The sequence below is a fragment of the Athene cunicularia genome (genome assembly GCF_003259725.1).
Source record: "Athene cunicularia isolate RWA chromosome 19 unlocalized genomic scaffold, athCun1 chr19_part1, whole genome shotgun sequence".
NCBI classification, from domain to species: domain Eukaryota; kingdom Metazoa; phylum Chordata; class Aves; order Strigiformes; family Strigidae; genus Athene; species Athene cunicularia.
In genome coordinates, this window is record NW_020799124.1 from 12,444,416 (window position 1) to 12,466,491 (window position 22,076).

Genomic DNA, 22,076 nt, shown 5'->3' on the forward strand with positions numbered 1-22,076 from the left:
CCTCCCTCCCTCCCTCCCGTTGCCTCCAGTGTATCACTGCACCACTCAGCTCAGTGTCATCTGTAAACTTGGTGAGAATGTGTCTTGATTTAAGCCCAGAGGGCAACTGATCACCATGCAGCCACTCACTCACCCCTTTCCCTGCAAGAATGGGAAGGAAAAAATAAAGCAAAAGGCTCAGGGATTGGGACAAGGACAGGGAGGGGTGTCTCACCCATTATGGTCACAGGCAAAAGACAGGCTCAATTGAGGAAGAAAAAACCCCATCAATTTAATTTGACCATCACCACTAATTTACCAGTGAAACAGAGTAGGACAGTGAGAAATAAAACCACATCATAAAGACTCCTTCTCCCCACCCCTCCCTTCTTCCCAGGCTCAGTTTTGCTCCTGATTTCTCTCCTTCCTCCCTCCGAGCAGCATGGGGGGACAGGGAATGGGGTTGTGGTCACCCGTTGTTTCTGCTGCTCCTTCCTCCTTGGGGAGGACTCCTCACACTCTTACTCTGCTCCAGCCTGGGCTACCTCCCACAGGGGACAGTCCTCCATGAACTTCTCCCACGTGGGTCCTTCCCAGGGTCTGCAGCTCTTCCTGAATTGCTCCAGCGTGGATCCCCGCCTCTGGGTGCAGGCCCCCAGCAACAGACTGCTCCAGCACAGGCTGCCCTCAAGAGTCCCGGCCTTCTCCAGGCACAGGCCCTGCTCCGCTGTGGGGTCCTCCACGGGCTGCAGGTGGCATCTGCTCCCCCCGTGGGCTCAGGGCACAGCCTGCCCTCTCCCCACGGGCTGCAGGGGGGTTTCTGCACTGGTGCATCTCCTTCTCCTTTCTTCCTCTGACCTCAAGTCACCTTTTCACACAGGTATCCTTCTCATACATCCTCCTCATCAGTCCCAACCCTCTCCCAGGTTCCCTTTTTTAAATACATTGTCACAGAGGTGCAGCCACCATCACTAATTGGCCTGGCCTTGGCCAGAGGGTCCGACGTGGAGCCAGGGGAGCTGGGAGAAGCTTCTCACAGGGGCCACCACCGTAGCCCTCTCCCCCAGTACCAAAAACCCTGCCACTCAAACCCAGACCCAACACAGGGTGCTCTCCATCCCACTGTCTGTGCTGTTGATGAAGATATGAAATAGTGTTGGGCCCAGTATGGACCCTTGGGAGACACCACTTGTTACTGGTTTCCATTTGCACTTTGGGCCATTGACTGCAGCAGTTTGGATGTGGTCATCCAGCCAATTCCTTACCCATCTACAGTCTGTCCATCAAGTCTGTGTCTCTCCAAATAAGGGGCAGTAAGTTGTGGGGGACCATATGAAAGGCCTTTCAGCAGCTCAGACAGATGACAGCTCTTCCCTTGTCCACTGATGCAGTCACTCCAGTGTTCAAGACCACCATCTTAGTCAGGCTTGATTAGCCCTTGGTAAAGCCGTGTTTATCACCCCCCTGTCATCTGTGTCTTGACATGTCTTCCAGGAGGATCTGCTCCATGATCTTACTGGTTGTGGAGGTGGGGGCTGACTGGCCAGTAGTGCCCAGCTTGTGGCTGGAACAGCATTTCCAGCTAACCTCCTCCATCTTTTTTTTTTTAAAACAAGTTTCATTTTTATTACTATAAGGCCACGAAACACTATAGAAAATGTTTCCACGAACTCCATAGATCCCTAGGAGGGATTTATTATGGCTTGCTCGCAGAGACCAGATGCAGCATGAGGCTGCCAGGTCTGTGCTTCCTCTTGGCATTTGCCTTTAAAAAATACCCTACATTTTGTAAATGTAAGTGCCAAAATAAACAGGCACATGGGTAATCTGTGGTAATCTCACAGGTAATCTGTGAGAGACAGAAGAAAAGTTTTAAGGCAAGAAAGGTTTATTATTTCAATTTTCCTTGGAGGAGTTGTGGTCAGGATCTTCTTTAATTTTTTTAGTGAAAGAGGTAACTCTGCCAAAAAGATCCTTCTTCCCAGCTCTATCAGGTAACTCAGTTATGACTTAGTTTGAAATTGTACTCCTCTTGATTACGTTGTTTGGTTGTTGTCAGTAAAGAATTGCAGGGCACAAAGAGGTGAAGGCTTATTAATCCAAATAATGAGTGAGAGAGCTTTGACAGCTGAGAATCGACCCGTCTGTGCAGTCAGCGTCCCAGTGATGCTGGTTGTGCTGTGGCAGGCGCGTGTCAGACACCTGCAGTTACCTGTGAAGGGTGGGGGTCTGGTGCCTGCTGCTGCTGCCACCCTCCTGCTCACCCTGGGCCTTCTGGAGGCTTTTTCCCTCCTTTCCTGGTACTGGGGAACAGGAATGCTGAGCGTTGGGCTGCCGGTGAGTCCCCCCAGCCCTGAGGAGCACCCCACGTGGCAGCTCTGGGTGCCGGTTCCTCGTGTGGGTCCCCTTCCCTGTTGCGTGGGGGATGCTTTTGGGATCTTGGAGAGCTGTGGGGAAGGGCAGCACAGGGGAGTTGTTTTTTCCTCTTTCCCAAGCAGCTGAGGCTGTGCTGGAGCTGAGTGGTATTACCAGCCTGGGCTGGGCATTGGCCCTCTGTGGGGCAAGTGCCCCATTTGCTGTTGGCAGAGGGAGCTCCTGCTGCTGCTTGCACCTCTGCCTGCACCCCTGCCTGCATCCCTACCTGCATCCCTGCCTCCCCAGTGCTGCCTGGGGCCCCCTCCAGGGGCAGGTACCAGCAGGCTCTGGAGCTCAGGGGCACAAGGCTCAACCTCAAGTCAAAGCCTCCTCTCCCCTCCCAGTGGGGACTGGGGACAGAGCCCCACGGTGCTGGTGGCTGTGGGGACATCCCTGCTCCCCTGCTGCCCTTGGGGCCAGCTGCGGGATGAGGGGAGCCTGGCCTGGCCTCTCAAACACCGTGCCTTGCCCTCAGCACTGCTCTGCTCGCCGGGGTGACGCTGGCCATAGCAGCAGCGGTGTTGTGGTACTTCAGCTTCCTGTTGCTGAATGTTACTCACCATGAACAGATAAATAGATTTGAGTGAGTCACTTAAATAGACACCATGGATGTGAAAATAATTGTCTGGGAAGCCTGTGCCTGCCAGGTCGCCAAGTAATCCTCACACGTCCTGTGACTCAAAGTCAGCCAGAAGGAGTGTTTTCTCCCTGCTGCTCAGTTGGAAATACTTGAAGGGAAGGCAGCCCGGCTGCCTGTGTGCCATGCCCCTCCATCCATCCATGTAGTCCTGTCCCTTCCTGAGCAGTCAGCTCGGGGGGATGCTCACCCGTGCTCACCACTTGCCTTGTGTGCCTCAGCGATAGCATCACTGCAGCATATCCCTCAGCCCAGATTTGCAGGGAGAAGGAGAAGTATGTAGCAGCAAGTTACGTGAAATTGTTTTGTCAAATTGAAGGTGGTGATGAGTGGGAAGGGGCCTTCGAGGTCCAGCATTAGCTCAGGTTGCTCAAGTGTACACCCAGCCACATGCTGAATATCCTTAAGGATGGACGTCTCACAGCGTTCCCAAGTCCAGTGTCTGACTGCCTTCATGATGACATTTTGTTTTCTAGTTTGAATTTTGCTTGTCCCAGCTTGATCCATCACTGCTTGTCCTGTCCTTGTGCACTCCAAGCTTCAACAGGAAGCTGAAGGTCCCCTCCAAGGACCAGCAGGTCTGGCTCCAGCTCCTCTTCACCCTCCTGCTAGGTAGCCGTAGGCAGCAGTAGGAACCTCCTTTGCTTTCCACATCCCAGTCAAAGAAGCCCAGCTCCCAGCCTGTCCCTGTGCTTGTGGCAGCCTGCTGTCCACTGGCACTCCTACTTCTTTGGTTCTCCATCCGCTGGCCACAGCCCACCTGGGTGCAGGGAGTTACTCGCCCAGACTGGTTTGTTTCTTCATTAAATACAAGTTCTTTCAAGAATGGGGAAAAAATAAATAATTAGTCACTTGAATGAGAACTCTGTCTTAAAATGTCCTCTTCCTTTTCCAGCATTTGTGCTTGTTCTCTAGCAAAAATCTAACTGTACCCCTTCTCCTGGTGAGGCTGCCGTGTTGGCTTGCTCAGAACTACCTGGAGCCTGGGGTGAAGGTATTCTCAGATGTGTTCATTTTCCCTTTTTCCCAATAGTGCTGAAGTTCTTAGCTCTGAGTCAAACGTGTACAACTGTCGATAGGATGTGACCTTCCCCCAGCACATTCCCATCATCATGATTTCCTAATTATGCCTGTGACTGGCAGCTGGGAGCATACAGCATCACAGCTACTGCAGCCATTGAAATGACTCAGTTAATGTGCCTAGAGTCTATTAAATTTTTATTTAATTAAGTAAGTCTTGATCTCATCAAAATCAAGAGGGATCATTAGGGTGGCAACATTTCCAAGAAATCATATTTGAATGGCAGGTGGTTCGTACTGTCTTTAGTATATGGATCTTGAGATATTGCAGTGTGCTGGTCTCACTGCTGAGTTTTGGTGTTGGCTGATCCCACAGTCAGGGCACGGTTAAGTCCGTGACCAGCCAGCTGGGCTGCCACAAGCCCACGGGTGAGCGCAAGGCGTTTTGTACCACCCAGCCTTTTTGCAGGTATGCAGCATGAAGGGCTGTGCAGGCAGAGCACAGCTGGGTACCTCTGTGCTGGGCACAGGTGCTCTGCCCCCTACTCTACCCCTCCTGCTGGGCTCCGTGGGGTTCAGCAGTTTCTGAAGCTCAGGGTGGCAAGGGGCATAACTGCAGTGTCAGCTCCTTCAAGGACACTGGTTTCTGGGAGAGGAACCTGGTTATGATCACAGACTGACAGAATAGTTTGGGTTGGAAGGGACTTTAAAGATGATCCAGTCCTACCCCCCTGCCAAGGTTGCCCAAAGCCCCGTCCAACCTGGCCTTGAACCCTTCCAGGGAGGGGGCAGCCACAGCTTCTCTGGGCAACCTGTGCCAGGGCCTCCCCACCCTCACAGGGAAGAAATTCTTCCTTAGATCTCATCTAAATCTGCCCTTGTTCAGTTTAGAACTGTGCTGGGGACCCCGAGCTGGCCGCAGTGCTCCAGGGGTCTGAGGAGAGCAGGGCAGAGGGGGAGCATCCCCTCCCTCGGCCTGCTGGCCACGCTGCTGGGGACGCAGCCCAGGTAACACTTGGCTTTCTGGGCTGTGAGCGCACGTTGCCGGCTCATGTCCCATTTGTCACCCACCAGCATCCCCCAGTCCTTCTCCGCAGGGCTGCTCTCCATCCATCCACCCCTCCCTCCATCAAGGAGCTCTGCTCCAATACAGGTTTGCCTAGCACGGCTTGTGGCTTGGAGATGCTGGTGCAGTGCAGAGATGAGTCCTACAAGACCCGAGTGCCTGGCGATGGTGCAGTGGTTGTGCTGTCAGTGGTGGTGAACTCAGAGCCAGGTCCTGGTGCTTGCCGCTGGGATCAAGGGCAGATTGCCCTGAGCCAGAGCCCATTGGTCAGGCAGGGCCTGGACTTTCCCGAGCTGATTCAGTTCTCTCGAGTGTGGAATGTGCTGTAGTCTCCTCCTCTCTCGAGTCAAGTCAATAGTCTTGGCCAAGAGGCTCCTGTGAAAGCCCTCGCAGTCTTGGAGAGGCGGCCCTGGGGAGATGCTGAGCTTCACCGACGGGAGCTGCGTGTCAGCCAGGCTCTTCTCCCAGTGGGAGCCATGCGCAGGTCACACAGGCACACGGGGGGTGCCTGTGGGGACAGGGAGGAAGGGACTTGCTTGTACTTGCTTTTATTTGGAATTCCCGTGCCCCTGCCTGTTGGAACACGAGGGCTGCTCTACACCCTCCCACCACTGCTGGGCTGCGCAGTCACTCCTGAGCTGTGGGCTGTGGGACTGGGGGGGGCGTTCTGACCACTTCAGCCCCTACTTTTCTACCAAAAGCAATAAATTCAGGCTGGGGAGTGAACACACACACTGGCTGTTAGTGAGGGGTTGCCAGTGAAAGAAATGACCTTTTGTAATGCCTTGGGGAGGGCTGGCCAGCGTGGCAGGGGCTTGGGGAGATCAGCCCTTAGAGACCAGGAGGGCTTTGGTGTCCAGCAGTGGTTCTCTCTTAGCCACAAGATCCAGTACTGTGGACTGTGTGTCCCTTCCCTCCTGCTTTCTGCAGAGTGCTGGGTACGGGCAGGTTCGGGCTGTGCAGGCAGGGGGTCCCTCAGAAAAGCTCCCCAGCTCCCTGCTTGCCCGACCAGCAGCAGGTCTACTTGCAGGGTCAGGACTCTGAGGAGTCCAGCGGGGTGCGGGGGGTGCTCTCCACATGCTGTGGGTCTGGGCAGCAGACATTAGCAGTGTCTCCAATGCATCCATGTTTGCTCTTTTTTTTTTTCTACCCAGAAACGAAGGAGGAGCTGGAAGAGCTGATGGCTGACATAAAGAAGACGGCGAACAAAGTGCGCTCCAAGCTAAAGAGTGAGTATTTGCCTGTGAGGCTGCTATGGAGCTCTGCCCGCTGTGCTTCTGCCCTGAATCCCCTGACAGTGGGTACTGTGGCTCCCATCCTGGGCTGGGGGTGCAGCCGGGCCCTGCCCCATGCCCCCACACTCAGCACTTCCCGCTTTTTCCCCAGTGACCAGAAATGCTGTGCTGGCAGCAGCTGGTGTTTGACTCAGGTCCGGACAGTTCTGGGGTGGTTTGCTGTGGGTGGGAAAGGGCAGGTCACAGGTACCTGGCCTGGCCCCATCTGTGTCCTCTGGCAACCTGAGGTGGCATGGGGAGGGGAGCGGAGCTGAGGGAGGGGACAGCCACAAGTGGCATCTGCTGTTGCTTTGCAGGGATCACCTGAGAATGGGCATCATCGTCCCTTCCCCGAGCACCCTCTAGCTGCTTTTATTTGCCTTTTGTGAATTTGCCCCCTTGTGCCCCCTTGTTCCCAGGACGGAGGTGAGGGAGCGGGGCCGTGGGCACAGTGTGGGCCGTGAGCAAGTCCTGTGCCACCAGCCCTCACAGACTTTGGGCTCTCCCGGTGAGCGCTGGCTCTGAGCAAACCCGTGACATGGCCAAAGGTTGGTGTGCCAGGGCTGAGTAGTAGAGATGCTGCAGTGGGACTTGCGAGCCTTTTCTTGAGCAAGCCCGAGCACAGGGAGCCTAGGCAGGTGCAGCACCAAGGGGTCCCCCCTGGAGAGCCCCGGTCTCTCTTGCCCGTGTGGCTCCGGCCAGGCTGGGTGGTGCTGCCTGCTCTTGGAGGTGTCCTGGCACCGGGCTGCTGCCCTGGAGCTTGTGCTGCCCACTGCCCCCACCCTGCGGGTGGGGGGGAAGAAAGGGGCCATTGGGGAAGGTCATTCTGTCTCGTAGCATGGCCCATTGTTGTAGCATGCCTCTGCCTTGGGCAGCGCAGGGACAGCATGGCCAGCGCGACCACCAAGTCCACCACTGGAAGAGTCAATTCCACCACTGGAGAGTGAGAACAGACTGTCAGTCTGCTGGTGGCTGGGGTTGTGCTGGAGTGCTTGGATAAGCCCAAAAGCCCAAGATGGGACCCCAGGTGATTCAGGGGGTCAGTGAGGACAGCAGCATTTTGAGGCAGGAGGCAGGTCACCTCAGAGTTGCCTGCTGTGGTCTTGGACATCAGCCTGGGATTTGGTTGAGGTTGTTGCAGGAGGCCTGGCTGTGCCTGAAAGGGTGGGAGAGGAGCTGGTGTTTCCCCCATGACAGCAGTGTTCTCCCTAATCCCAGGGTTTTGTGGGAGCCCAGCAATCCTGGGGTACTTGGGTATGGCTGGAGCTGTTTGTCACCACTGGCATGGCCATGTCCCATTTGTATGCCAGAAGGGGACATGTGCCCCCCCATCCCCTTGCTGCCCTCTTTCCCCTGGCACATGATCTCAGCTGGATGTAGGGATGAGATCTGGGGCCAACCTACCTGTTCCGCAGACCAGGGGATCCCTCCCCACGGGCCAGAGCCCCCCCAGCCATAATGGGATCCCTGGTGTCCAGGTGGGTTTAGCCTGTGCAAAACAAAAATCCTCTTCCATAGGTGTTTTGTTCTGTGTTTTTTAAGGGGCTTTGAGACCCCGAAGGCTTGCAGAACATGTTCCAATTGCTGTTTCCTTCTTCCAGAAAAGACTCACTGATACTGCATTTACCTGGAGCAACAGATGATTAGTCCTTGTGCTTAGTCCCAGATCGCCTCATGGCCAGCATGATCCATGAAAGAAAACAGTTAGCACTGATCAAAAACACCATCTGCTGACAACGAATTGACTTCTTTAGGACAGACATTGCTCATGCAGTGGCTAATTCTAATTGCCAGCTTCTTGGGAAAATGTGATTTTATTAATTATGGTAAATGCACAATGTTTGCCAATACTGTTCCTTGGGAACAGTTTATGACAAGTGTGCAGGACGACCAATGGCTGATGAAACGTGTCGGGCAGGCAGCAGGCAGAGCGTTGGCAGGCAGGGCGGTGCACAGAAGCGGTGCTGTGGCCATCTGACTGAGTGGGACGGGACCTGTCAGATCGGCTCTAGATAGCAGGGGGGAATAGGCAGGGGTGCAGAACTTGTGCTGGTGCCCCCCAGCACTCCCTTGGAGCACGCTGTGCTGTGGGACCCCCTGTGAGCACTGCACAGGGCTCCCAGCCCTGCAGCCCCCCTTGCAGCACTGCTGTTCTCTGCAGGCTGGGATGGGGGGGCCGCGCGGGCTGAACAGCGTGCAGCAGAAGCGGGGCTGCCTGCCACAGTGGTGCTGGGGCCTGTGCTCTGCCCTGCCACGCTGGGGTGATGGGGAGCCACTGGGCAGCTCCAGGGATGGGGAGCCCCTGCTGCAGAAGGAGTCTGCCCGTGCTGGGCTCGTGGGCCTGCTCCAGCACGGAGGGTGTGGGATGGGGTCCTCAGCCAAACTGGAGGCGTGCCACTGGCTCACACCTGGTCCATGTGGGGATGGGTGTCTCTGCACACCGAGCCAGCCTGCTGGCTGATGGGAGCTTTCTTCCAGGCTTTGTAAGTCCCTGAATTTAAGTTTTTTAACTAGCATGTCCTGAGCTGGCTTTGAGGAGCAGATTTGCACTGCCATGCTCTGTGCCAGACCTGCCCTGTCAACCCCATGCCCTCTCCCTGCCCACACCACAGTGGGATGCTGAGCAGGGCAGCCCTCCCCCCTACTGTGGTTTATGGTCTCTGGTCAAGTGAGGAGTTTATCTCACTTAGTCACACTACTGGGCATAATTAAAAGAGCAAATCTCTGCTTCGCTGTGGTTCAGCAAGATGAAGCGCACTCTCACCAGCCTGGTGGGTCCTCCCTGTGCAAGGCCAGACAGCTGGCAGACCTACTATTTTTAGGGTCCCCGGAGGAGTCTTGAGCTTTGGTATTTTGTAGAGACATTTTAACTCTGGGTTTCCTCCTCCTGCCAAGCAGGGGGAGAACAGCACTCCATTTTGTTTGAATACCAGAAAGCGCAGAGATCAGACCTGAACATCACATCAATTTTGTATTGAAATCCTCGCTTACCAGCTTGGGGGTGACGGGTGCTGCCCTCGACAGCATCAAGTCTTGGCCGGTGGCCAGGCACTGAGTGCTCTGCAGTAATAAAACAGGGCTTTGCTGCCAGCCCAGGCTAAATTGCTGGCTAGTCAGGAGCTGGGGATTGTTCAGTGCCAGATGCTCTTCGATTCACAGGCTTCAGTCTTTTCCCATCTCTTTGCCAAACAATCCTTTTTTCTTCTCTAAACAGCGCGAAATAATCTGTGTCCTTCTACCCCAACCAGGTATTGAACAGAGTATTGAACAAGAGGAAGGACTGAACAGGTCATCTGCTGACCTGCGGATAAGGAAAACTCAGGTGAGTCTCTGCCTGTGGCACTGGGGAGGGGAGGACTGGAGGCAGCTGGAGGGGTCTCAGGGGGGATGGGAGGAGAGGGCTGTGCTTGGCTTAGAGCAGTCAGGTTCTGGTGTGCAAATACCGGGCAGAGGAATGCACCACATTTCTGAAGAGATCAGCAAAAGGGCCAGTGTGAAGGACCCGTGACCTCAGTAGAAGCTGAAGGAGCTGCGGAGCGGAGGGCAGTGCGCGTCAGCCTCATCCTCGTGGGCCAGTCTGGGTGTCTGTGTGGACGAACAGGAAGGTGGGTTTCTGTACATCAATGTTAAGCATCACTAAAGGTGATCCTGACTGGAGCAAAAATACTCTCTGAAGCGCCAGCTCTGGGTGGAGAATGTTTGCCTGCTGCGTCTTCAGAAACCTGAAGTCTCTGTGTGTTTCTGCGGTGCCTGGAAGGATGCTTTAACAGCTCATAAATGAGAACAAGGCTTAACTGATGCAGCTGCTTAACTCACCTCACATTTCACTTAATCGAAGAAGACAGGTGTTTTTTCAGAGAGCACTGTGCAGACCTGCAGCCTTCTGGAAATGTTTCTCCCTGTTGGGGCTGTGGTTGCCCCTCCACCAGACATTGATACGGCATCCAGGAAACGTTAAACTTGTGAAGGGCTGACACAACTCTTCCTCTTGTTCCCATGAAACCATCAATAACTAGCACCTTCTTTTGATGGGCTTCATAGCAGGGTTATCCAGGAGTAGAGGCAGAGATCGGGTGTGTCTCCCTCTCCTCCACCTGGGTGGTCCCAAGGCTGTGTTGTGCTCAGCTGTGATAAGGGTCGTGCTGCTCCTGCTTCTGTCTGCAGCTGAGATGGGGTGTTGGCTCTACAAGAGGTGGAGGTTGGGGGACATGGGGCTTGTCCATGGATCCAACAGCACGTGCTATAAACTGGAGGTCACCGACCCTGCCTTGAGCCAGAAGTTGGGCTGCATGACCTTCTGGAGTCCTTTCCATCCTGATTTACCCTACAGTTCTGAGTAACTCCCCTCCCATCCCCCTGAAGTCAAGAAGTAGCTTAGAAATATTTTATGAGAAAAGTGTTAGGAGTGTCTTGTAGACAGGCTTTTCTCTCTGAGGGACAGCTGATTGCAGCAGGAAGGTCTGATTGCTGCAGACATCCCTGCTGGGCACTCCTCAGGTCCTGGCCTGAGGCAGCTGGAAGACGAGGACAGGTCACAGACATCTCTCTGACATCCGTGGTGGGTGCTAGTGGGAAGACTTTGAGAACACCAACAGAGAGAACACAGTCAATGAGGTTGTGAAAAGGCCAACAACTTGGCAGAAAGTGCTAAAAGAAAATTTCCTTGGGGAAGCAGGCAGGCACGACCCAGGAAGGCAGCACAGAGCGTCAGGAGAAAGGATGTGGAGGGGAGCTGAGGGCAGGGGAGACGACTGAGCCTCGTACACCCTTCATTCAGCCTGGGAATCTTCACAGGTTTTATGTTAACCCAGAAGCATTTGACTGCTGATGATCTGAGGACTTGTGGGACAAGGTTATCCATGGTTTCCAGCTGCTTTTGAGACCAGGGCTTGAATTCCTAAGTAAGAGGCACTTTGTGAAAACAGGACATGCTTTTACTGATCTTCCAAAGTCAGAGCTATGCAGTTGTCTTGGACATGTGCAAGACTTGATGCTGGCTGGAGCTGCCATACTCTTCTCACACCATGCACGGAGGGTGGGCGACACCTGATACTGCACCCACAAACGTGTCCTTAACTCCAAGTTTTAGAGGAAAGTGGATCCAAAAAGGTCAGTTTGTGCTGGGTTGGTATCTTGTGTTGTGTGACTGTGGCCTTTTTTTACTTAGTCTGTCCATTGTCAGCTATGGCCTGAGCTCCCAAAACTGAACTAGTTTAGCTTGATGAAATGGCTCTAGACAGGGATCACTCATCCCCAGATAAAGTGTTACACAGCAAACAAGTATTTCATTTAGAGGGGGTAAATTTGGCCATAGTACTCAGTGAGGGGCTGAAAATGTGGGTTAATTCTCATGGGGAAGTGATGGAGAAAGAACATGTTTTATGGCTTCAGATCCTCCACTTGCCAGAAGGAGAGTCCAGAGGCTTGATTGCGTGAACTGTTTGATGAGAGCTTTCCCGTCATTTATGTGTCACCCTCGATGGAGCAGCTCCCTCCAAGGCCTTTCTAAAGAGGCGTTGTGTCTGCTGTGCGCTGGCTTTGTGGTGTGGCCCCGGGCCGTAGCGGTGGTGGGGAGTGGCCCATGGTGGTGGGGGGGTTGCTGCTGCATTGGGGGCACCAGGTGATCCTCCAGCAGACCCACCCAGGCTGAGGGTGCGTGAGCCTGTCCCTGGTGGACAAGGGCCCACAGACAGTTGTGTGCCCAAGCCGTGGTCGACTCGTGGGTGCTGCTGCACCCTGCCCCAGGATCTGGCTTTAGCCCCCTCCACAACTACCTGGACTCTAAAGCTCATGTACTGGCTGAAAGAGTCACTTCTCTCCTGCAAACCACCATGTGTCAGGCTGTGGTGGGGGTCTTGCTGGGAGGGAGGATCACTCCCGGGTGACCCCAGGTGCCTGCTCAGCTCGCAGGTCCCCTTGTCTCCAAATTCCCACACATGGTTTGTGGTTTTCTGGACTCTGTACTCTGCAGTGTTCATTTGCTTGGTCCTTGCTGCAGAGGTCTTGTTGAAATGTGTATGCCTTGGGAAATGGCACAAGCATTTCTTTGTCCTCTCACTTGGTCCTGCAGAAGCAGTGAGTGTGGGGAGCACTGCTCATGAGCAGGCAGCGTCCCGTCCCATTTGTCTCCTGTAGGGAGAGATAAGAAAGAGTTAGATAAATCTAAGGGAAGTGTATGCATGGAAGCAGCAGAGGGAATGGCAGAAGAAGGGATACAAGACTGATGTGGGTTGATGGCATCAAGATGCCAGCATGAATAAATGCAACTTCTGAGGGGCTTAGGGTGGAAAAGCACTGGGCAGCTTACTCCAGGGCAGGAGGCAAGAGGACCTCTGAACGTCCCATGCAATTTAAATCATTCCATAGTTGTAAGTCAGCTGTGCTGCCTAATGACGCTGTGGCAGGACAGGTCAGTGGGCTAGGGTGAGTGTTGCTGGCAGCTCCTGGTGAGCATAGAAGGAGCATCCCAAACCACTCTGTGGCCACCAGTTACAAAGGGCCCAGGAGATGAGGGGGACCTGTAGGATGCGTCACACACAAGCATTGCTGACACTACGTCTTGGGGCACATGTGAGTCTGGGGCACAAGAAAATGAATCCAGGAACTAGCTTTATTTAAAATTGATTTTTATTGAATAGATCACCTTCCTGTTCAGTGCAGCCTGGTGCTGAGCGTTGTCAGCTCAGGTGCAGCACTCTGGTGCTGAGCTTCTTTGGTTCATGTCTATTCTGTGAGTAGCATTGAGTGTCCCAGCTCGGCCGTGGCCTTGTGTGGTGAGAGCTCAGCTAGGCTGGAGACGCTCCCTGGTGGGGGTCACACTGTGGTGTGAGGGGCTGTGCCGAGGCCATGCCTGTTGGGTCCTGCGGGATGGCTGCATGGCTGGTGCAGGGTGTGAGCCTGTCACGGGTGTCTCATCATTGCAGCCTCTTAACATCAGCATTCTCTGGGCCGAAGCTTTGCCTTCTGCTCCACCATGCAGGGTTGCTGTGTAGTTTTAACTGTGGGTTGGCCAATCTTGTGGTGATCCTTTGATGAGAGAGCACCCAGCAAGATGTGGTCATTGCTCCAGCAGTGGGATCTCTTCTCTGCGCTGCCGCAGGGTGAGCTGCAGTGCCCTGTTCTTGCTGGTCACACTGGAGGGTGTGGATGAAATGAGGTGTCTCAGAGCAGAGAAGCAGTGAAGATTGTGTTTTAGCAAACCATTACACTGATAAAGGCAACGGGAGCTGCTCTCGCAGGGGGTTTATGCACAGATAGAGCTCAGTTGAAATCCTACTTTAAGTGCTCTGCAGTGAAGCCAGAGGAGTTCTGGCATTTATAGTTTATTTCATTTTCAGTCTGTGAAACCACTGGCATAGTCTGCTCTCCCGTGCTGCAGTCAGTACCAGATCGATACAGCGGTGACGTTAACTGATCACCTCCGCAGAGGCAGCTTCCAGCCTGGAGCCCAGCACCCTGCAGCCCTGCAGAGTGGCCGGGGGCTCCTGTGGCTGAGCCTGAGACAGCGGGAACAGTCCTCTGCAGAACTGGAGCAAGAGAAAGTCTTGTCTCTAGAGCAGGTGGGAAGGAGAGTTGCTGGGGCATAGTGAAGCCAAAGCAGAGGATGGTACAACAGCACACAGCTGGCTCTGCCATCCCTGCTGGAGGGACCCTGGCATGAGCACAGCTCTGCTCCAGCTGGGCAGTCTCGGGGAGTGAGCAGATCTCTTCCCAGAAAAAACCTTGTCCTTTGCCACTCCGGAAGCCATGCTGCATGCTGACAGCAGTGCTGTGGAACCCCAGCAGGCTCCCTGCTCTGCACTGCTCTGCACTGTGCCCTCAGGAGCCATCCGCCATCCCCAAGGCAGGTGCTGGGTGGCCATGGAAGGGAAGGGGAGAGCAGGGATCTGGCAGTCCAGGGAGGCTGTATCAGCTGTGCTGTGCTCGTGTTCCCCAGGCAAAGGCATAACTTCTGCAGTGTCCAGGGAAACTAGAGGTGGCCACAGATTGGTGTTGTGTAGCCCAGGGCTGTGAATTTGAGTGGGGTTTAGTTTTTCTCCATGTTGATGCGCTGGGGTTCAGACATCATCCTGGCACACAGGAGAGCAGGATTCAGGGCTCTGATCCACCACAGAGCAGTGGAATGGTTTGGGTTGGAAGGAACTTTAAAGATCATCTAGTTCCAATCCCCCTGTCCCAGGCAGGGACACCTTCCACTAGCCCAGGTTGCCCAAAGCCCCGTCCAACCTGGCCTTGAGCCCTTCCAGGGAGGGGGCAGCCACAGCTTCTCTGGGCAGCCTGTGCCACCCTCATCATAAAGTATTTCTTCCATGTGATGTTCAACCTGAACCTACTGTCTTTCAGATTAAAACTGTCGCCTCTTTTTCCTGTCACTGTACGTCTTGGTCAAGTCATATTCTTCTTATAAGCTGCTTTTATATGTTGAGCAGCCGCTGTCATGTCTTCCCAGAGCTGTCTCTTCTCCAGGTTGTACAACTCCAACTCTCTCAGCCATGGACGACTCAGTCAAGGAAGTGGGAGATTTTCTGTAATTTGGACATTTCTTAGCATTTCTTTAGGCTCTGCAGGTAGTTGGGGAGGGGAGCTCCCTGGGACAGCAGCTTGGAGCCCCTGCATTGGGAGGCTGAGGTGGGCGATGTACCACGCTGCTCTGCTTTGGGGCTTTGGCTTCCGACTGAGATGGTCTCCAGCTCTGGGCTCCCACAGCTGTTCCTCTTCTGCAGGATGCTGACCCCATGCTGGACCCTGCGCCCAGCAGTGCCTGTGCCCAGCTCGCGTGCGCAGGGTGGTGGTGAGCTGGGTGCAGGGCGCTGCTGTCCCCGGGTTGTGCTGCCAGCATTGCCTGTCACCATGTGCAGCAGGTAAGAGGAGCTGACAGCTCTGGCAGGGCTGCCAGGCAGTGCTGCTGGGCTGCATGTGGCTGACGGGTGAGCTGTACCGATGAGACTGTTGTATCTGTCACCTGGGGAATAGGGTGGGTGAGTTTAAGGTAGTTTTTTGTCTGGCACTTACCATTAGTGTGAAAAAGTCCGTGGCCCTGGCTTGCATTCGTTTTGCCCCGGTACCCACCAGCAGTGGCTGGTGTGGTTTTGAATGTTTGGTGCTGTGGAACAGATCCTTGGCAGGGGCATCACATTGAAATAGAGCTACTGTAGCTGGCATGGGCTGTGTTTGTGGCATGGGTGTCCTCCTTGGACTCCCAGCCATCCGGGGACGAGCAGTGGCCCAACTAGAAATTTGGCATCCAGCTTTGTTCCCTGTCATGGAATCACAGCAGACGGGTGAGAGGGGAGCACAGGAGATGCCAGCCCCTGCCGCAGAGCAGCGCTAGCTGCAGCAGGGTGCTTGTGGCCTTGGGTGTTCTCAGTATCAAGAAGGATGGAGATGCCGTGGGCATCAGTCTGTGGGTCCTCTGGGCTCCGGTCCTGTGTTTAACCACCCTTATGATGACTTTTTCCCACTTAATATTTAACTGGAATTCCCTGTGTCCAAGCTTGGTGCATCACCTCTTGTCCTGCCCTGTGCACCCAGGAGGTCTGGCCTCAGCTTCTCTCCATTCCTCCACTGGGTTGTTGCAGGCAGCAGTAGGGTCCCCTAAGCTTTGTCACCTTCAGCTGGCCAAACCCTGCCCATCCTCATCTGTCCTGTGCTCCAGCTCAGACCCCCTTGGTGGCCTTATCTAGCTTCACTCCCACACATGGTGTTTTCAGGAGGCCCAGGAAGAACGCAGTACTCCAAGGACTAGGTGGAAGTGAATAATGCCTGTCCTTGCCCCAGTGGCTGTCCTCCTGCTCACTCGGCCCACAATTGAGTTTTACTTTTGCTGCGAACTCCTGGGCAGCCTGGTGCCTGTGAGGATGCTGGGAGGTGGCCCCCAGCCCATCCTGCAGCACACTCCCAACACTGGACTCTGCATTTTCCTCTGAGTTTCACGGGGTTCCTGTCAGCCCCTTTCTCAGGCTGTTGAGGTCCCTCTGAACACCAGCCTGTCTTCGAGTGCTCCCCAGTTTGGTGTCTTCTGCAAACCCACAGAAAGCACATTCCACTCCGCCATCCCAGGTTACTGGTGAAGATGTTTGATGGTATTTTGAGACTCAGCATCACTCACTGAGGAGTTACCATTAGGAACTGGCCACCAGTTGTATCACTGATCCCAACCTGGCAGTCCAGACAATTCTCCACCAACCTTATCCAACCTGTGTCTAATCAAAATAGCTATAAGAATACTGTGGGAGTCTATGTCAAAGGCCTTAAACACAGGATATGCACTGTTGTGGTAAGGCATTAGCTGTTTTTTTCCATCTGCTAAGCCACAGGAGTGCGGCGCTCAGATCAGAGCTAACCCTTGCAGGAGGTTAACTTTCGCGGGAAAAGAGAGCACAAACACCAATATGGTGGATGCTATCTGTTCGATTTATTAACTGCGCAATTGCTTTATTTACCCCTTTCTGTACATCGCGAGATCTTTAGTTCCCTGTTCTTTCCGTGCATCACAAGATCTTTTCATGTGCCTCTGTTTTTCCCGTACATCGTGAGATCTTCCGAGCGCCTCCCCCTACAATGCACCATTCCCTGCTCTCCTTACCTGTGCAGCTGAAATCACATCAGACAAATCTGTCAGGATGGCACAGCACGATTTGGCACCAGTAGATCCACGCTGGCTGTTTCCAGTTGCCTTCTTGTCCTTCTGGAATGATTTACTCAGTGACCTTCCCAGTGGCTGAGGGGAGGCTGAGGGGTTCCCTAGATCCTCCTCCCAGAAGATGTCTGGTGTTTGCCATTTTTTGCCTGTCCTCTGGAACCACCCACCATCACCGCTGTCTTTGGAAGCTGATGGAGAGGCCCTTTGCATTGGCCAGCTCCAGCAGCAGGCTCGGATGCATCCTGCCTGGTCCCATGGACTTGGGTATTTCTAGTTGACTTCAGCATGCCCAAAGCCCACATCCCTCTCCATGGAGTGTTTTGTGCCACTGGCCTCTGCTCTGAGGACACCAGGTGGCCAAGGACAGACCTTACCAGTGGTCACCAAGACAAGAGGAGAAATGGAAACCTTAGCCTTTGCCGTGTCCTTGGTCACTAGAGCTCCGGCCCACTGAGCAGTGGCACCACAGCTTCCTCAGCCTTCCTTAAGCTCTCTGGTAGTTGGGGCAACCTGTCCTGCTGTCCTGCACACCCTGCACACCGCTCGGGCCGAGCTCTGCCTCTCCCAGCTCTTCCCTGGGTGCCTGGGCAATGTGTCTGTGCTCCCCCGAGCCCATCCCCCCTCCCCCCTCCCTTCCCACATTTGCGTGTGGGATTTGGGATGGCTTGAACTGGAGAGCTGATTTAGATATGCCTGGTACTTGAAGTGTGGTCCTTGCGTAGGTATTTCTGCAACAGGGGCTTCATTGGTTTGCATGGACTTTGCTTTGAGCAAATCACCGAGTAGAAGGAATGAAGAGCTGATTGCCTGGCTTGTTAACATGTTGTAAATTAGGAGTAACTGTGTGTTAAGATTATGCACTTTTATTCTGGCTTTGCTGTTGTCATCTCCAGCCAGAAAAGCCTCATCAGATCTGGAGCTTTCATAGGAATGGCTTCGTCTTATGTGAGCAGCTGGCCGGGCTGTGTTGAAGCCAACAAGGGAGGGAGGCTCGTGTGAGCACGTGTCCCAGTGCATCGGGCAGGGCTGCTCCTCCAGCCGCGGTCCTGGGGCTGCTGATGGCGCTGGCCTCTTCCACAGGAGCACGAGTCTGTCCCTCCATGCCTGTCCCAAGCTCCATGAGCCCATGGCAAACTGGTCCCAGGGGCAGCCTCGCTCTTCGTCTGCTTATGCACTGAGGAAAAGCTGTTTTCATGTCCTGAATCCATTACATTAAAACCACTCTGTTCCCGTTTCCCAGCAGCAGATAGAATAAATCACTCTGCCTCAGCCAGCTCACCAGCAGCAGAAGGGTACAGGGGCTCTGGAGTCGAATCTCTCAAGGGCATCCCCAGCCCAAAATCATTACCAGTGATTCAGGTTCCCAGATGTCTCAGCAGTATTTTCTATGTTTCTTTAAGTATCACATTTAGAGTTCATAATAGAGCAAAAGCTGCTATTTACATTCTTTCAAATGTCAGTACTTTCTGTCCTGTTACTCAGAACAGCTTTTGCTCTGGTTGCCTTTGGGCTTGATTCCTCTGCCAGTGCAATGGAAATGTTCACCTCACTTGGACTGGTCCAAACCCTTCTGAAACAAACCTAGCAGTGGGAGCTCAGGGGTGGGATCTCAGCTCCACCCCCTGCAACCCAGATGGGCTCAAGAGGAAGGCTGGCACCCCCCGGGCTCCCCCATGGGATGAGCACTTCAGAAGTGTCTTTCCCTTCATTGGAAATGCTGCAGGCCAAGGTCCCAGGTTTCAGTGTGTGCTTCCTGGGGTTTCAGAGTTCCCTGTGCACACCCAGAGGGGTATCAGCTCCTTGGAAATCCAGCTTGGTGTTCAACAAACGGGGCTGCTTTCCCCACATCTGGGGAGAAGAGTTGCTGGCCCCAGGTTAAGCAACCCCATTTCCTGACTTTAGTTTATACTTTCTGTTTAATAATTTTATTTCAAATGCAAAGTACATTTTGATACGCTTTTTATTTACTCTGGATATTCAGGTAGTTTTATTTAATGATTGAAAGCCATTAAAAATGCTTTTTCCAGATCATTTTGCATGAAACTCTGTGTTCCTTCAAAAATCAAATGCATTTTGTAGACATGTGGGATGCCTGTGGGAACATAAAATAACAACCTGACAAAATAAACACTAAGTTAAGTAACTTCTTAAGTAAAAGAGGTATGGAGTGGTATACTGATTATCAGAAAGGGGTGTCGTTCGACACCCGGGCTATATTTGGCTGCAGACCAACATATGTTGATACTTTTCAGCTGAATGAGAATGAACTGGATTTTAGGAAAACAATTTTGAAGAGGCAGGAGAAGAGTTGCTTGGATGGCACATTATGTCTTTGCCAGGTTTCAAGCCTTGATGCTCAGGAGCTGCTTTGCCCTTGCTCTGGGCCAGGCACCTCTTGAGCAGTGGCTGCCCCTGTGGCAGGTGAAGCTGCTGGTGGGTTTTCATGTGAGGTTTGCCAGCAGAGGTGGAACGAGATGAGCAGAGTTTGAGGCTCTGCCATAAATACTGAGCTGCTGCTTGCTGAGAATAGCTGCATAGGAAACACAAGTGTATCTTCAAGATGTCTTCAGTGCCATCTCCTGGAGGTGGGGGTATGTTGGCTGGGGCTGCTCTGGCTGTACCAACACCCCGTAGGACTCTCTGAGCACCAGTGTGCACCTGCGGAGATGGTGTGTTGCACCAGTCCCCCCTGTGTAGAGGCGTTGAGAGCTGGGTACAGCTCCTTGTGAGCCATAACTCTCTTGAGGGTGAGCTCATGCCCTGCTGGTAGCCCTCAAAGTCCCAGAGGGAACACTCATTGGGAGTTTCTTCATTGTGTCAATCTCTCAGTATCTTCTTTTCGGTTTGTTCTGAGTATTCTCTTTTACAGAATCACAGAATCATCTTGGTTGGAAAACACCTTGTAGCTCCTCCAGTCCAACCATGACCCTCACCCTGACCGTTCCCAACTCCACCAGATCCCTCAGCGCTGGGTCAACCCCTCCAGGGATGGGGACTCCCCCCCTGCCCTGGGCAGCCCATTCCAACGCCCAACAGCTCCTTCTGCACAGAAATCCTTCCTCAGAGCCAGCCTGACCCTGCCCTGGGCAGCTTGAGGCCATTCCCTCGGGGCCTGGCGCTGGGGCCTTGGCTCCAGAGACTCATCCCCCCTCTCTGCCCCCTCCTGTCAGGGAGTTGCAGAGGGCCAGGAGGTCTCCCCTCAGCCTCCTCTTCTCCAGACTAAAGCCCCCAGTTCTCTCAGCTGCTCCCCAGCAGACCTGTGCTCCAGACCCTGCCCCAGCTCCGTTGCCCTTCTCTGGCCACGCTCAAGTGTACCTTTTCCTATCCCTTTTCCATCACCTCTTCTACTTTCACCTTTCACCATTTCTCCATCTCTCCCTTATCCCTGGATTGGGCTGTCAGAGCAGTCCATGGGCTGAGGTTGGGGTGATACAACCTTCTTCCCCCCGCAGCAGTACCATCAGCTGGGCCCAGCTTGTGGGTGGGTGCATGGTGCGTGGAAGAGTGATGCTGGGTGCCCCGCCAGGGTGTGTGAGAAGTGGCTGGTCCCATCAGTCATGTGCTGTTGGTTTGGGAAGAAGTCTGCAAGTGTTTCTTGCTTGACACGGTATTGGATTTGGTTTTGCTTGAGACTTGTGCACTAGATATTTCTTCTCTGGAAAGGGAGGCCTTCAGCCCTGTGGAGAAGGACTGGGGGATGCTGGTGGGTGACAAATGGGACATGAGCCGGCAACGTGCGCTCACAGCCCAGAAAGCCAAGTGTCTCCAGGGCTGCGTCCCCAGCAGCGTGGCCAGCAGGCCGAGGGAGGGGATGCTCCACCTCTGCCCCGCTCTCCTCAGACCCCTGGAGCACTGTGGCTAGCTTGGGGTCCCCAGCACAGGGCAACGGTTCTAAACTGACCTAGGGTGGGGTTAGGCTGGACATAGGGAAGAAATGTTGTACCCTGAGGGTGGGGAGGCCCTGGCACAGGCTGCCCAGAGAAGCTGTGGCTGCCCCCTCCCTGGAAGGGGTCAAGGCCAGGTTGGACGGGGCTTTGGGCAACCTGGGCTAGTGGAAGGTGGCCCTGCCCGGGGCAGCGGGGTGGGAATGGATCATCTTTGAAGGCCCCTTCTAACCTAAACTGCTCTGTGAGTCCATGATTCTGTGAAACTCAGTTTCTGGCCTGCTGGGGAAAGCGCTCATTGGAGAGAGATAAGTGTTTGGATGAAGGATACACATGATGCTCTGTCCTGACCTTCCTGAACATCAGGGCTGTTTGCTGTGCTCAACCTGGCAGCTGGGTCAGGCAGCAAGTCAGGGCCCAGGGTGGGTGCTCATGCAGGCGTGGGCTTCTGCCCCAGGGGCAGGGCAGAGCCAGCACTGTGAGGGTCAGCGTGTTCAGCAAGACCCTGGTCAGGTGGAAAAGTTTTTCTGGCTCATTTCCTGGAGGATGGAAAGCAGCCTGGTGAGGTGAGCGTGCTCTGCATGCGGAGACTGACAGCCCTACCGCACCACGGCCCTGGGCTGGCAGCTCTGCAGGCAGCCGCTCAGTTTGGGGCAGGCAGTTGTCCCCCACATCCCTGTGGGGCTGGTGCTCTGGGGAGCCCTCCACCATGGGCAGGAAAAGTGGGACCATGCTTCTAGAGTGAGGACAATTCCCCTGTATGTGCCCTGTCCCCCTGGCCCAGCCTGCGTGCCCCAGCCCCCGGGGTCCCCCTGCCCTGCTGTGGGTCCATCCTGTGCCCGTGCTGGGTCTGGCACATCCCAGCAGTGTTAAGGAGGCAGGGAGGGCTCGACCCGGGGCACCGTTTTGGCCTCAGCTCTGGGCTGCTTGGGCACAAGCTGTGGTGTGGTGCAAGGAGGGTTCTGCTAGCCATGATGAGGGGGTCTACCACCATCTCTGGGGCTGAAGGCTGTGCTTGCGTTGGGCTTGAGTGAGAGGTGTGTCTGGTCCACCTGGTTGCTGCCACCTGCAACCTCTTGTGCTCCATCTCACTCCTCGGAGCAGCTTTTGGGCTAGAAATTATTTTTTGGGCTGCTAGAGTGTTGTGGTTTGAGCTCCA

The 22,076-nt window shown here is 54.3% G+C and overlaps 1 protein-coding gene across 2 annotated transcripts in view; it reads left to right on the plus strand.

Annotated features, from left to right (window-relative positions):
• Positions 1-22,076, plus strand: part of STX1A (syntaxin 1A) — an 85,576-nt gene that overhangs the window by 49,328 nt on the left and 14,172 nt on the right. For both annotated transcript variants that reach the window (XM_026861550.1, XM_026861549.1), the window contains 2 exons: positions 6,272-6,346; positions 9,640-9,713. In XM_026861550.1, the coding sequence (XP_026717351.1) occupies positions 6,272-6,346; positions 9,640-9,713 (149 nt within the window). The remainder of the gene's footprint in view (positions 1-6,271; positions 6,347-9,639; positions 9,714-22,076) is intronic.